Source organism: Gavia stellata, chromosome 1 (assembly GCF_030936135.1).
Source record: "Gavia stellata isolate bGavSte3 chromosome 1, bGavSte3.hap2, whole genome shotgun sequence".
In the NCBI taxonomy this organism is placed as follows: domain Eukaryota; kingdom Metazoa; phylum Chordata; class Aves; order Gaviiformes; family Gaviidae; genus Gavia; species Gavia stellata.
Genome location: NC_082594.1, coordinates 124,489,395 through 124,503,169, shown reverse-complemented (window position 1 = coordinate 124,503,169; position 13,775 = coordinate 124,489,395). Strand labels below are relative to the sequence as shown.

The 13,775-nt window shown below is 45.4% G+C and overlaps 1 protein-coding gene across 1 annotated transcript; it reads left to right on the top strand.

Annotated features, from left to right (window-relative positions):
* The first annotated feature begins 3,444 nt into the window (after positions 1-3,444).
* Positions 3,445-10,052, top strand: LNP1 (leukemia NUP98 fusion partner 1). Its single transcript, XM_009818101.2, has 3 exons — positions 3,445-3,594; positions 7,809-8,054; positions 9,849-10,052. Exons 1-3 carry the CDS (start codon positions 3,445-3,447, stop codon positions 10,050-10,052), a joined length of 600 nt encoding a protein of 199 aa, XP_009816403.2.
* The last annotated feature ends 3,723 nt before the right edge of the window (positions 10,053-13,775 follow it).

Here is a 13,775-nt window from a genome sequence, read left to right as displayed (position 1 = left end):
GACGCGCTCACACCGCCGCCGCCCGCCGGAGGGGAGGGAAGGGGTCACCGGACACCCGGGGCACGCCGGGAGGGCACGGGTCGTGCAAGCACTTCCGCCCGCCGCACGGCCCGCCCCGGCCCCGCCGTCTGCCGGCGGGCGGCGCCACCTGCTGGAGCGGCGGTGTAGCCGCAGGGCGCCCCCCCACCCCCAGCGGCGCGCCCCCGTGAGGGTGCCCGGGGCGGTGAGGGGGGGGGAATCACTCTGGGTTTCAGTAAGTTATTAGCCCAGGCCTAAAAATTCTGGCGGTATCTTTAGGCCCGGATTAGTTTTGTGCAGAAGGAGTTTCTGGGCCGCCTGTATTCGGGAGTGATGTGACGTTCTAGGGCTTTGTACTGGAACATTTTGGAGCAAAATTATCCTTGCTGTAAATGCCATTTTTCTATCTTTTCAGCTATTAATTGAATCTGTTGTTCATAAAAATCATTTAATATACAACAGTGGATTTTTACACATGTCGTATACACATACGCATTATCTATAGGTGTGTCTATGCCTACTTAGCAGCCTCACCTGCAGGAAGAGGGAGCTTTATGTGTCCGGCTCCGCTCACTCCCCCGGAGCCCCCAGCTGAGGGTGAAGAGGAGACATCTTTGATACCTTTTAAACTCAGATAGCACGACTCATCTCATACCTAGAAATCACAGAATCACAGAATCACTCAGGTTGGAAAAGACCTGTAAGAGCATCAAGTCCAACCATCAACCCAACCCCACCATGCCCATCAAGCCATGTCCCAAAGTGCCATGTCCACACGTTCCTTGAACACCTCCAGTGATGGTGACTCCACCACCTCCCTGGGCAGCTTATTCCAGTGTGTTACCACTCTCTCGGTAAAGAAATTTTTCCTAATATCCAGCCTGGACCTCCCCTGGCGCAACTTGAGGCCATTCCCTCTTGTCCTGTCACTCGTCACTTGGGAGAAGAGACCAACACCCACCTCTCTGCAACCTCCTTGTAGGCAGGAGGGAAGTGGAAGGAATACGTGTGAAGACACATATTGCACTGAAGGAAAAAAAGTGCTGAAAATAAGAACACCGGTAAGATTGTAGAGCAAGTACCTCAGAAGCCCAACTACAATTTGCCAAGGTGGATTTAGGTTTGCCCTGAGTGCTGGTGACGCTTGCACCTTGGCGTAACCACTAGCATGACCTCCGAACCTCTACAGGTTTTGCTAGGTCAACTGCAGCAGTCGCTGCGTCTGTTTCCCACTCTACGTTTCTTATGGAGACCTGACAATTTCACCAATCCAACATGCCATCTTGCCTCTTCATGTGATTCTGCCCTGGTGCATTCTGAGTCAAGGTATCTTGGTGCCTGGTGGTAAACAGCTTGGGCTGTGTCGCCCTTAATTTATGGATTATTACTATTTAGGTAAGCATATTTTGCCAAAGCTGTGGGACAGCATCTCTCCCATTTTTCCCTGTCACCTCTCTCAGCACGGCAGCAGCGTTTCCTGCTCCACACAACGGGCTGCAGTTCTGTCTCACGTGTCAGAAAAGAAGAAACTTGAACCATGCAATAGAAAATACGTATCGACAGGCCGATAGCTTCCTGCTGGGCAGCCCAAATTCCACCCACGTGATTCTTCCTATGAGGTAGCATAGGCCTTCAGACGTGCCTTGCCTGTACAGATTGGTAGCCTCAAGGACATAAGTCAAATTTAGGCTGTCAGAATGAGGCCCGGAGTGTTCTTCCCCACATGGAGAATCAGCCTACACATCCTTTTTATTGCTCCGGGTGGCTTTTTACTGTACTGTTTTGCAGGTATTCCTCTCGCTCCCGTCCATCTGTGCCTCTGCCAAGGAAGAAGCCTGCTGCAGGTTTGGTTGTGTCTCCAAGCTCTGATGCCCAACATCAGAGGATATGCCACCTGCACGCCCATGTGCTCTAGGTCCTTGTGCTAATCACGGTCTTGTCTGCCCTGGACAAGGTAAAACTCCAGCACATAGGCACCCATGACCAAGTGGTCCCTTCACCCCTATTATTCAGGACGAAGAGCCCTACATCGGAGTATGGTACTTCAACCTCACACCTACACCCACACAAACACAACTGGAGTTTTGTTACTACACCTGTATCGCTAAACGGGTTGAGGACAAGGAGCAAGCTTTAATGCTGGACCACTGATTCGCTGTAATGCTAAATGGTCGGCAAGATTTTTAGCCAAGGCCAACTAGCATCTCCCCAGCAATGCCTCGGCACCAGGAGAACACCTAGCACACACCAAGGACTGCTTCCAATAAGAAGTTACATTTGGGTCTCCTCCTCCCGTGCAGTCTTCCAACACTACCCCAACAGGCTCTACAGCCTCGAAGCCCTCCTCCTTGTCCTTCTGCCATGTCCCAAGGCATGTAACACGTCTTCCAGTTTCACCCTATACAAACAACAATTTTATGGGCCACAACAGAGTTTTCGTGTTATAGCAGATATTTTGAAAGAAAAAAGACACAAAAATGACAACAAAGTATGACAGCCATGGTGCAGTACATACAGCCTCGTGGAGACCCACAGCACAAGCGCCGTGTAGGGTAGGTGTGACCAGTCCAGCCGCTTGGTCTCAGGGCTAGAAAAGAGTCCCCAGCCCTGTTCTGTTTTGTGGTATAGACAAGGCCTGTATGGCTTACACCCAGGGCTGGGGAGGAGGAATCAGACCCATTTTTACTCTGTGTGCCTTCAAGTGAGGCAAGGCCTCCCATAATCCTGATATGGCAGATGAAATTACTCTGGTGAAAAGCAGCTGATGCAAGTTCACGCTGGCTGTCATAATGCAAAAACGAACAAGCAGTTTCTTCGGGAGGGTCTTTCTTCTACCTAGACAGACCACATTTCGTGAATAGCGAAGGAAGAGCAGAGACAACAGAAGTCAGGAGGGAGGGCAGCAGGGGAAGAGCGGGCCATTTGTCCTCCCTCCCACCGAGCCAGTGAGGCCTCTGCAAGCAGCTGTGCCAGTTCCTGCCCACTGTCAATATGTCAATTCTGCTTCTCAAAATCACAAGCCTACTTTGGGTTCGTGTACGCACCTCCCAGGCATGTAACTGTGGGCAATTCTCCATTGGTATTGACAGCTGGTGCACTCAACAGCAACACACAGGGAGTAGCCAACACATTTCCCTTCCCACCAGCCCCCTGCGGCGGTGTCATTTTGGACATCACTGTAATGGAAAGGTTGAAAGAAACCTTGTTGAAAAGAGATGAGAAGGGATTGACTTTATGTTTAGAGAGTGCCCAGGGCTGCAGTGGAACGGGTTTTGGGGGGATGGAGAGCAGAAAGAGTGGTTGAAACCGTGTCTCCTCTTCCTCTTGTTGGCAAAACAGTGCGAGGCTACTGGCTTGGTGGTGGCATTTGACCTTGCTTTTCCTTGCCTGGTTGGGAGACCCCCCCCAAGTTTGGAGCGTCTGTACATGGAATATGAAGAGGATGATGATATTTCCTTTGCAAAATGGATGAGCAGCTTCTGGGGCCACAACTTGATCGATGAGAATGAGAAAGAGGGTAGAGGCCACAAGAAACATCAGACACAACCCTTCAGTGAACGGAGAGCCTCCCTTCCGGTAAGAGCTGTACGTAGTTTTCTCTGTGCGTGCGTGTGTGTGTGCATGGTTTATGTATAAATGTAAGTGCCATCCCCAGGGGCATGTCCCTAGAAATCTGTGAGGATGAGTATGGTACACCTTGCTGAGGAAGCTCAGCTCCTACTGGCAGCAGCTAGTTGCTTGTTGAACGACAATAGGACCAGAAACGTAAGGAGAAGGGTGTAATAACTGCCTAACTATCTATTACAATGTTGTTCTGTCTGTTAAGCATGACCTGGCAGAGATCAACACATTTTGGAAACTGGCACACAAACATTGGCTTCAATGAGTCCGTTCTCATGTGTAAAACTACATAAGCCTATATGTAGTCACACGATTGGGACTTAATTCTGCAACTAAAACATCTCCAGAAAGTTGTACGCTTTACTCCCTGGGATTTAGCTCTTTGCAGATGTAACTTCTAATTTAAGCTAGAGGATGCGGTCCCTCCTTGTTTAAACCATCTGACTCTGAAAATAAGGATGCAACACATAACAATATACTGTAAAGTAAGGTTTTAAGGGAGAAGCATGTTCTTTATTCTTAAACCAACAAAATAATAGTTGGGAAAGGGGCAGGGTTCACACACAGAGGCAGTTTTTTAAGGCAGCTCACAACTGTCTAACCAATTATCAAAATGAATTTAAACTGAAAGCAGCTGTTCCCACTCTGCTCTTTACTTGAAGGCTGTTGCTTCAAGTAAAGAGACAGCTGAGAGTGGGAGCAGAGCAACTGACTGCTGCTGAAGTTAGTAACATTTACTCTAAACTAAAGTCAGGCGGAACATTTACCACAATGTTGTTACTACAGATCAGTTGGAGCCTAGGCCAAACATTTTTGAGGAATATATGCTTGGCTATAAGCTTCTTGGAAGGAAAGCAAAGCAAGCTGTGGGACAGCATCTGAATGTCAGGTGTTCCAAAATATCCCTAAAGTACTGGGGTCATTGTGTAAACTTCAGCAAACAATAAATGCTCGTGCTGACATACTGAAAATTGATTTTCTCACTGACAGCTGTGCAAGCCCTCAGATGAAGTCCAAGAGATGGAAGCCATTATCTTGCCTCCATCAGAAATTGAGAAAGAGAATAGGCAAATTATATTGACATCTATTTCTTGAGGTATTTTTGTTTGTATGCTTTCTGTGTGTTTTAGCTAGGCAAATTAGCAAAAGATTAGCTGCTGTGTAAATAAATACACTAAGCAGGACTGGCCTTTACGCAAAGGCTCAAGCAGAAAAAGCAAGTACTAAAGGGAGGGAGAAACAACCCCTGAGAACATGCTTGGTGCTTCTGGCTTTCCCAGCATTAGCAAAAATTCCCCATTTTGGTATAGGGGAGCATTTATCATTCCTCCCTCCCATGCCTTTTCCCTCGTTTCACCTCCTCCCCACTTCCCCAGTTTAAGAACTACTCGAGGACAGGTCCTAGGAGCCAGAGACCAAGGGAAGTTTGCTGAAGAGGCACCAGACATAGGCACGAGGCAGCTGCTGGGGCAAGGACAGGAGCAGGTCCTGGGGTTGTGCTCGGAGACCTTTGGCAAGGGAAGACAGCCGCGGGGGGCCGACAACAGCGTGCAGATACAGAGGCAATTTCTGTTGCCAGCAGCTGCTGAGAATTCAGGAGGGGAGGCATAAATTAAAGCAGTCTTCAGCCGTTCTTATTTACAACGTTACCAAGCAATCAGTTTGGCACCAAACGCACGTATTAAATGCGTCTATTAAATCTGAGAAACAGGAAGAAAGCCACACGGATTTGTATCTAAAGTCAGTGCCAGATCTGCTTCCTCGCTGAGCTTCATTTTATGACTCTTTTGGTTCTCCACAAAGTCAATCTTAAATAAAAGAAGACTAACATACGGTGCTAGTTATAAACCATGAAATGTCCATGCTTGAGCAGTTGTGTTAAAGCTCCTGTCCTCTGTAGGGCTGTGTCCGTAAGACAGCAACATGCTCACATGCACGAGCGTGCTGTCCTGCTAGCTACGGTGGTAAGTATCACACAAAGGCACTGTGAGAGGAGGCACAGTCACGGTAATATGATTGCATAGATATGTATGTGTAGCTTTACCCTTAGTCCACTGAGGCAGACCCACGTTTCAGAGGAAGGCCTGTCCCTTTTCTGGACCATTGCTGCCATGTCAGTATGTGAGCTATAGTCTTTTTGTCAAGGGCTTAACTATAATTCTATCTGTGAAGGGAAATTAAAAAGCAATGTCTTAGTAAAATAAAACATTTACAAACATTGCAAAACAGGATTGATAGAATACCACCCCCCGTTTCAGCTGTCCTCCTGGTTTTCTGCCCAAACCCTCTAAGAACAAATACCAGTGATTTTTAGTGTGACACAATTTTTATTTCCAGGAAACCATGTATGCTGATGCCATTAAAATGACACAGAAGACATTTAGCTTGTTGAACTTGACATAGCATGTGTACTCCCGTCCCTCAAGCACAATGCGATTGCTTTGATGCTTTTTGAAATAACAATACAATATGACCTTACAGGAATTACAGCTGCATTGATTGCATTGGTTTGAAACCAAAGTAAAAACAGTATGGCAGAAATCATTACCACTACTCTCAGAGGCAGTCCATAGTACTAGTTGCCGGAGTAAGCTTATGGCTGGAAAAGAAATTGAACCTGTGCCATATGATCTGAAAACCCTTCGGTATTAGGTGCTTCTCTCAGGTGTAAGATTTATTATTTTTAGCATCTCTCATCAAGCCTGTCTAATGTGATGTAGTCACAACCATATGGACGCACAGCCTCACTATTCGGAGAAAGGCTGCACAGGTCCCTGTAGCATCTGGGCCAGTGTAAATGCAAACATATACAGGAGGTGTTTCAGGTCCCTTGGAGTCCAAGGTTTGTAGATTCATGTGGCCACTATACCAAGCTGGTTTAGCTTGCCACTGTTGTTTGTTAAAAAACCCAAAACAAACACACCCCCTGCCCCCCAGAAACCCTACTCCGAGTGTAGGGTTTTCTCCTGGATTTTCTTAGAAAGCATTTCAGGATCTGTGGGATAGACCTTCAGTTGTTATAAACAATCGCAGCTCCCTTGAAGCCAGCAGAGCTTCTCAGAGTTCCTCAGTAGCTAAAGGCTTAGCACCAGGCTTGTACAAACCATACACACATGCAAACACGTATGCAGTAGCTGGGTGCCCGGAGTGCCCTACCCTGACACCTGCGGGGGTCTCATTTTCGGTACCTCCCCTCTCTTTTTCACAATTTTCACTCTCCCCATCTTACCAGTGTTCAGCTACTCACCCTGCAAAATGATCAACAGCCGGTAGGGTTTGGAGCATGCCTGGCTCTACGCGGTGACTTTCTCACCCATCTCTTCTACGGGTCTGTCTATTTCTAAAGCCACCTGTACATGACACCGCAGAACACAGCAGCTCTGTATCAGTTTAACCTCCTTTACAGACATTCAATTAAACACAGCTGATGCAGATCGATAGCTTTTATCTGCGTGTCAGGCCCGGGAAAATTGAACCACATGGAAACTAAACAACTACCTACTCCCTCCCCACTTTAGCCCTACAAATGTAATTGTAGGAAACCTGTTTCCTACCATTTCTGTGGTAGGGATGAGTCCCTCAATGCCCTGAAAGTCCTCCCTCATCAGTTCAGGACAAAGCAGAAAATTCAGACCTGGACAATAGAGCATCTTGTCTGCATGTAGACCATGCGGCAAATTTGACACAACTGGGCTAGAAATGGTCCCTGTCACACTCAGATAAACTCAAACATCTGATAAGACCTGGAGCACCTGTGGCTTAAACCCCGTAGCTGGCTCATCTGGCCACAAAAGGCTGGGTCTTTGCTTTGTGAGAGTCCTGCCTAGAACCTGCCACCAGATGTGAGGCCTGAGTTTTTGAGGTTATTAAGGGTCCCCGTTTCTTTTAGTGTCAGTAGGAGAACCCAGCACACTTTACATTTGAAATGCTTATGTGGATGCCAAAGCTTATTTACTCAAAAACAGGAATAAAGGCAAATTCTGCTGCTGCCTCTGGAAAGCAGGCTCTTGGCAGTGTGATTCTCCTGCACGTAAAAGGACAGATACAGGAGTCTGGGCAAGGTCCTTCATTGTGCACCATAGCTGGGAGAGTGCTCCATAGCAGAGAGAATCTGCCCTGTGTGCTCTGCTTTAATATTCAATACTCAGCAAAGACCTCTTATTTTGCAGGCCAGGCTTTCCTCCCTCCATACAACACGACTTCATGCCTCTACCAAAGGCTCATCTTCAGGGCATCTCAAGGGCTCCAAGGAATTTCAAGAAGACCAAGATGTCAAATGCCACTGCCACAGGAAGGCAAGCAGGACACCTTCAGCAGACAGCTCATGCCCAGAGACAAAAGCAAACTCCATCCAGGAATTTGCAGAGTCCTTTGAAAAGCAATTGCATCTCAAAAGCAAACGCTCAGTTTCTTTGGTAGGTACCAACCAATAGCAGCCTTAAGATCACTTCAGAAAAAAAACCCCAAACCAGCAAGCAGGCCAGCTTCCTTCAGGGGTTTCTACGGCTTGTGCCAACAAAACGTGACAATAGAAAACCAGGTTTGCTTCACTTCTGCCGTAAGACCCAGCTCTCTTTCTCACTTGCTGCTGACCTGGTTTAACCATATACAGTGTTATCTGTAAGACTGCCAGATGTCACGGTGTTTGAGAGGCTTCTCTTCTACCCCTTGGGACTCCATCCATCTGCTTTCTTCAGCAGGGGATTCTCCCCCATTTCATCCCTCTCTTCTCTCTGTCATTCTGTCCTGAGGCACAAGCAGTTTCTGTATGGTTTGTGTTGATGAGGTAGCCAATAACAACCTTTTGTCTATGACACTTTGACACATTTTTATTATTATGATACATACTATCTGGTGTGTCATACAAGGGAAGGAAGGGTAATAAACCCTTTTAAGTATCAGAAGAACACTATCAAATTCAGTCACCCTATTGAAAAAGCTGTGCTTGAATAACACTTGACATTAGCAGCAAATAACAACAGAGGGAAGTATCTTTTTTTTTTCAGTTTGTTGACACTAACGGTTTTGTATGGAGAAGTAATTTTCAGCTCTCTTTGCAGACCTTCTGTGCAGCAACAAGAGAAAAAAACCCATCTCTTTTCAATAAGCATCATCATTACATGATCAGTCCTACAATTATAGTCCCTGCATGCCCAGTCCTCTAACAATATGCAGAATTATGATGATGACAACTCCATTATGCAATTGTTAAGATTTTAAGTGCATTCTCTAATCTTCTTTTTCCCCTTTAGGAACTACTCAGAATTTATTTCATTTGGAACTTCCCATTGCCTCATTTGCCAGCCCTCACCAGTGGTTATCTGGTTTATCATTTATCATTTCTCAAAAATGCCTACAGCTAGAAAGTCTGTGAGTGTGTAATAATTGTACAATAGGTATAGTGAGCGTAATCCACTAAATATGCCTTCAGTTCCAGTTAAAAACAGGGATTCTGGTACCCTTCTGTAATCCTCAGTGAGGTATGCTGCGCTGTATTTTAATCTCCCTTTCAAGTAGACCAAATTGTTGTTCCCTCAGTCACCATTGAAGTTTGGGAGATGTGAAGGACTTCAGAACCTCGAAGAACTGAGCCATAGGTGTTACAGATCTGAAAGGAAATTTGGGAGTGGGCTTAAACATGTAGCTCCAAATGGAGCATTCAGAGCTCTGTGGGTGTAATTCAAACCACTCTTTACATGACTACACAGGTTAAAAGAAAAAAAAATTGGGGGAAAGGTAATCCCATTTCATCTCCTTCCCCGCATATTGTTTTTCTCTTTTAAAAGTGGCTTTGAGAACACTTCATGATATACAGCACTTGTTTTCAGTGAGGTCTTTGCAGCTAGCACTGAACAGCCTTCAGGCACACAAAGATGGATGATGTGAAAGGACAGAAAACATGGAGTCTGGGCTGAAATCTGAGAGTCTCTCCCTTCTCCCCTCCTCTCTCCTCTCCCCCTAAAGCCCTCGGGAGAGGTGACTCTCCTACCACACATAGAGTATAACCAAAAGCATGCTACCTCTTGCTGAGTTTTAGGATGACTGGCTGGGTCATGTTTGAGTTTGAGCCTGTCATGTTAAAGCTGATCTTGCTGAGGTAGGTGACTGGAATATTTTATCATACATTACTAGTGAAATAAAATAATGAGATTTTGTTGTTCATGTGGGAGTCACTTTTAATTCCTTGCTATTTTTCTCCTACCTTTTAGCAACCTGAAGGCATGAAGGAGAGAGGAGAAAGAGAGATATTGCATTTGAGAAAAAACAAGTCTCACAAGAGAATGGGAGAGAAATCAGAGCCAAGGAGAGAGCAGAAAGAAGATGAAGGTTCAGAAGTTGTACCTGCAAAACACAACAAACAGTTTCCATCACAAGCAAGCATTGAGAAAGGATATTTGTGCACAGGAAGCTAGAATGTGTTGGGATAATGAATTTTAACACTCTCCCTGAAGAGCAGAGGGAGCATTCTTGTTTTGTTTTGACTAGAGGAGGCCTGTTAGCTAGAATAAACCCTGACCTGTAAAATAAAAGTAAATTTCAACTGCACCATGGATACCATGTTACTACCTTCCTATCTTTTTTCCATTAGGAATGTGACCCTTCCCATAGCAGGAGAGTGTCTGGAGGAAGATCCAAGTTAGCAACAAACCACTGTAAGAGGGTTTCAGGCAGATTTAGCATTGCAGCAGAACGGTGGTGGATGTCTTCATTTAAGAGGAGAGCATGTATTTATTACAGAGCTGTGCAAAGTCATCCAAAGCCTTATGTTTCTCTTTTAACTGAAAACGGGCTTATTGATAGGTTTGGGAAGGAAAAAGCACACATAAACTGCCACCTGCTTCCTGGCCCTGACATTCACTTAGATTTGGCTTGGAAACAGGTATCTTTCTTCTTTTACATTCTCTCAACACCAAATTTACAGGAATAATAGATGACAAGCCCCTAAGTTCTCTTCTACACCTTCCTGATGTCTCACTTCTCTCTGCTTTCCCTCACTGGCACTGGCAATACAACTTTTGTTTCTCTGGCATCCCCCAGTCCTCTCCCATGTCCCCAGTCCTGTTTCCCCAGTCACACAACTAGTTCTTTCTCCCAATTTTAACCTCATCATCTTGTCTCTTTTGTGGTCTTCCCCCTCTCCATTTACTGCTTTATAGCCACAACTCATAGCTACCAACGCCTTTTGCTACATCTCTAGTTTTGCCCCGTCAAAATTTAAGCCTTGCTGAAAGTTCTCAAGTAAAACCAGAGATGTTCTGCCTCTCACACTTCTGTATAATCTCTTCAAGGGTTTTGCCACAGGTGATGGATTGCAACCCTTTTCACTTTTTCCCTTTTCTAGAGCTAGGGCCAAACCAAGGGAATGGGAACTGGCTCTGCCTATGGTAAGCAGGGCTTAGGAAAACTCATTTTCCTCTGAACTCAGGTGTAAATCTCTCTAAGTAAGATTTCCTTCAACGCAGAGGAAATCCACCTCCACACGCTCATAAACACATACACCCCCTCACAACCCCCCATGCCCCCCTTCTTCAACATGTCAGTCTTCCCTGCAGAGAAGAACACTGCCCTTGAAGGGAGTAATTTCCCCAGGCCTAGTATAGAGAAAGTCTGCTTTGGGTAGTACAGTTAGAGGAGAGTGACGACTAATGAAGTCACGAACAAGAGTAGAAGTCTGCTGGGTATTCTTCCTGTGATTTTCTGTAATTAACAAAGATCTTATTATTTTACTTTACAGCCTTAATTTTGAATGTTCAACCTTTTAAAAGCTTAGGGCATCCTTAAAACTTTGTAACACTTATCTCCATTAAAGGATTGGGGTTTTTTTAAGTAGGGCTTTGGGGGATATATAAGAAAGCCATCGAACCCTTGCTGATGCTTGTAAATTGCTTCTTGCCTGGTAACATCTATTATAAACGAATAAATCTGACTGAAAAATATTGTTCCTGTCCTCCCCAATCCAGATTGGATTTCCATGATGTTCTTCTGTCAGCCAAAACTTCCATGCAGATGGCTTTCCTTTTATAGCCTGAATTTGAAGACTGCATTACAATAGAACTGGATAGAAAGGGACATGGCCAGCTGTGCCCGAGTTCCTCAGATAAAACCCCTCACGGACATCCGTTCATGTAGCAGCCTGCCTTCCCATCTCGTGAGAGCTGAGTGCTGTGGCTGCACCAGCTTTGCCTGGACTTCAGAGCATCAGCCCCCTCCTCTTTTCCAGCCAGGTTAACTCAACGGGCCCAGCTCTACCCCAGCAGAATTTGCAAAAAGCTCATATTCGTGGGACTAACGTGCTGGCTGCCCACCACACCTGATGGAAAGAAAACACCCCAAAGAGCTAAAATAGCAAACCCAAGTGTGCCTGGCTCCGACTTGCTGTTTGCCATCTCCATCAAAGCCCAGGCAAGCTTCGCTGCCACCGCGGCAGCGTAGCAGGTCTGCCTCAGACAAACTCCCCTTTATCACCGAACCCCGTCTCTCAAATGGGAGACTCTGTAAGTGGTTGTGTTCTTTCTGGGCTGGCCCGTCAGCCCTGTGCTGTGAGTCTGGAAACAGAAGCTTTCAAATAATGTCCTCAACACTGCCCTCCTTAAATCGCTACAACATGTTTACTCAAAAGTGTTTTCTCTTGCTTCATATCACGTCTGATTGGACCAACAGCTCTTTCCAGTTTAGTCCGTAGTCTGATACAATAGCATTACTTAGAAAGACTGAAACTTGCAGGATAGAATGAAATCGTTCTCCACAGAAATGAACGATTATTCCATAACGGATCGGGCATTTGGGAAGGAAGGTAATCATCCGAAGAGCAATCTGATTGGAATAGAACGGCTGGTATTTCTATTTCCACAGAAAGTGGAACGGGGATGTACAAGGAGTCGGGAAGACCCCAGAGGGGTTTCATTTTCACAGTAGGTCACTAGTTCGGTCGTGACTGACATAAAGAATAGTCACTGCCTGGACTCCCATCCCCAATTCCCAGGGCTGGCTGGGGGCATTTTCTGCACACACCCTCATTCCTGGGCAAACACACTTCGCTTTTTCTGCTCTTCCCACGAGTGGGATGGCTACACGTTGCATCAAAGTCCAAACCTTGGACACAAAGGAGGTCAGTTAGTGGGAAGCAAAGACACAGGGACCAAAAAATATCATTTCCAAAATGGTCATTAACAGATAATGTTGAAAACCTGAAACAGTTTTACAACAGAGGGCAACTAGCAGGACACTTCCACTACGGGCTGGCTAGCGAAAGCGGACGTGACTCAGAGGCCCCTGAAGGACATTTCAAACTTGCTGTGTCTCACGGGTGGGAGACCATGCTCTGGTAAAACGCTCGTCTCCGTGGATCCTTCCCAATGGTTCAGGCTAACCAGAAAGTGCTCCTGTGGGAAGTTAGGGCATGGGTACGTACAAGCATTTCAAGAGCAAGATCCAGTTATACCCCAGTGTTTTCCGAGAGGCCTAAGAAGAGAACGCCAAGTGTGGTTACCTCATCTTGTAGATGGGCATTCCCAAATCAAAATATTTATGCTTGCATGCTTCTGAGGTATTGTTTAATTGTGGCATGGTTTTGAGGATGGATTAAATTCTGGGTACTTGTTAACATATCACGTATTAGTATATAAAATGCCAGACCCCGCGAAGGCAAAATGAAGCAATAGCTATATTTATGTATGTGCTCGCAACAATCCTTTCTAGGAAAAAAAAGGGAAATATTTAAATGCATAAATAAAACAAAACAGCCACGATGTATAACTGAACAAGAATATAATACCCATTAAAAAAGAAACTTAAATATGAAAAAATGAAAATGTTCATCTGTACTATTTTGTTCTTTAGCACAAAAGAAGGTATTTGGGTAAGCACAGCCCTGGCTCTGAATGCATTCAGTGTACATATGAATAGTATAAAATCACATACAGATATAATCAAACCTGATAACCAAAATTATTCACAGAGAAATGAATCATCATCATGAGACCTTGAGTTTATACAGCCATCTGCCAAAACCATTGAAAACAAACAGGTCTTGAAATACATCCAGAAGAATATTGCAGCCAAAATCTAGTAATTCAACGAGAGAAGTGAATATTGAAATCCAACAAACTTCATAGATAATGCCCTGCCTGCAGTTG

Excerpts from the sequence above, each read along its gene's own strand:
- LNP1 (XM_009818101.2), top strand. The coding sequence starts at position 3,445 with ATGGAATATGAAGAGGATGATGATATTTCCTTTGCAAAATGGATGAGC. Across the intron at positions 3,595-7,808 it reads AACGGAGAGCCTCCCTTCCG|GCCAGGCTTTCCTCCCTCCA; the intron begins GTAAGAGCTGTA and ends CTTATTTTGCAG. Across the intron at positions 8,055-9,848 it reads GCAAACGCTCAGTTTCTTTG|CAACCTGAAGGCATGAAGGA; the intron begins GTAGGTACCAAC and ends CCTACCTTTTAG.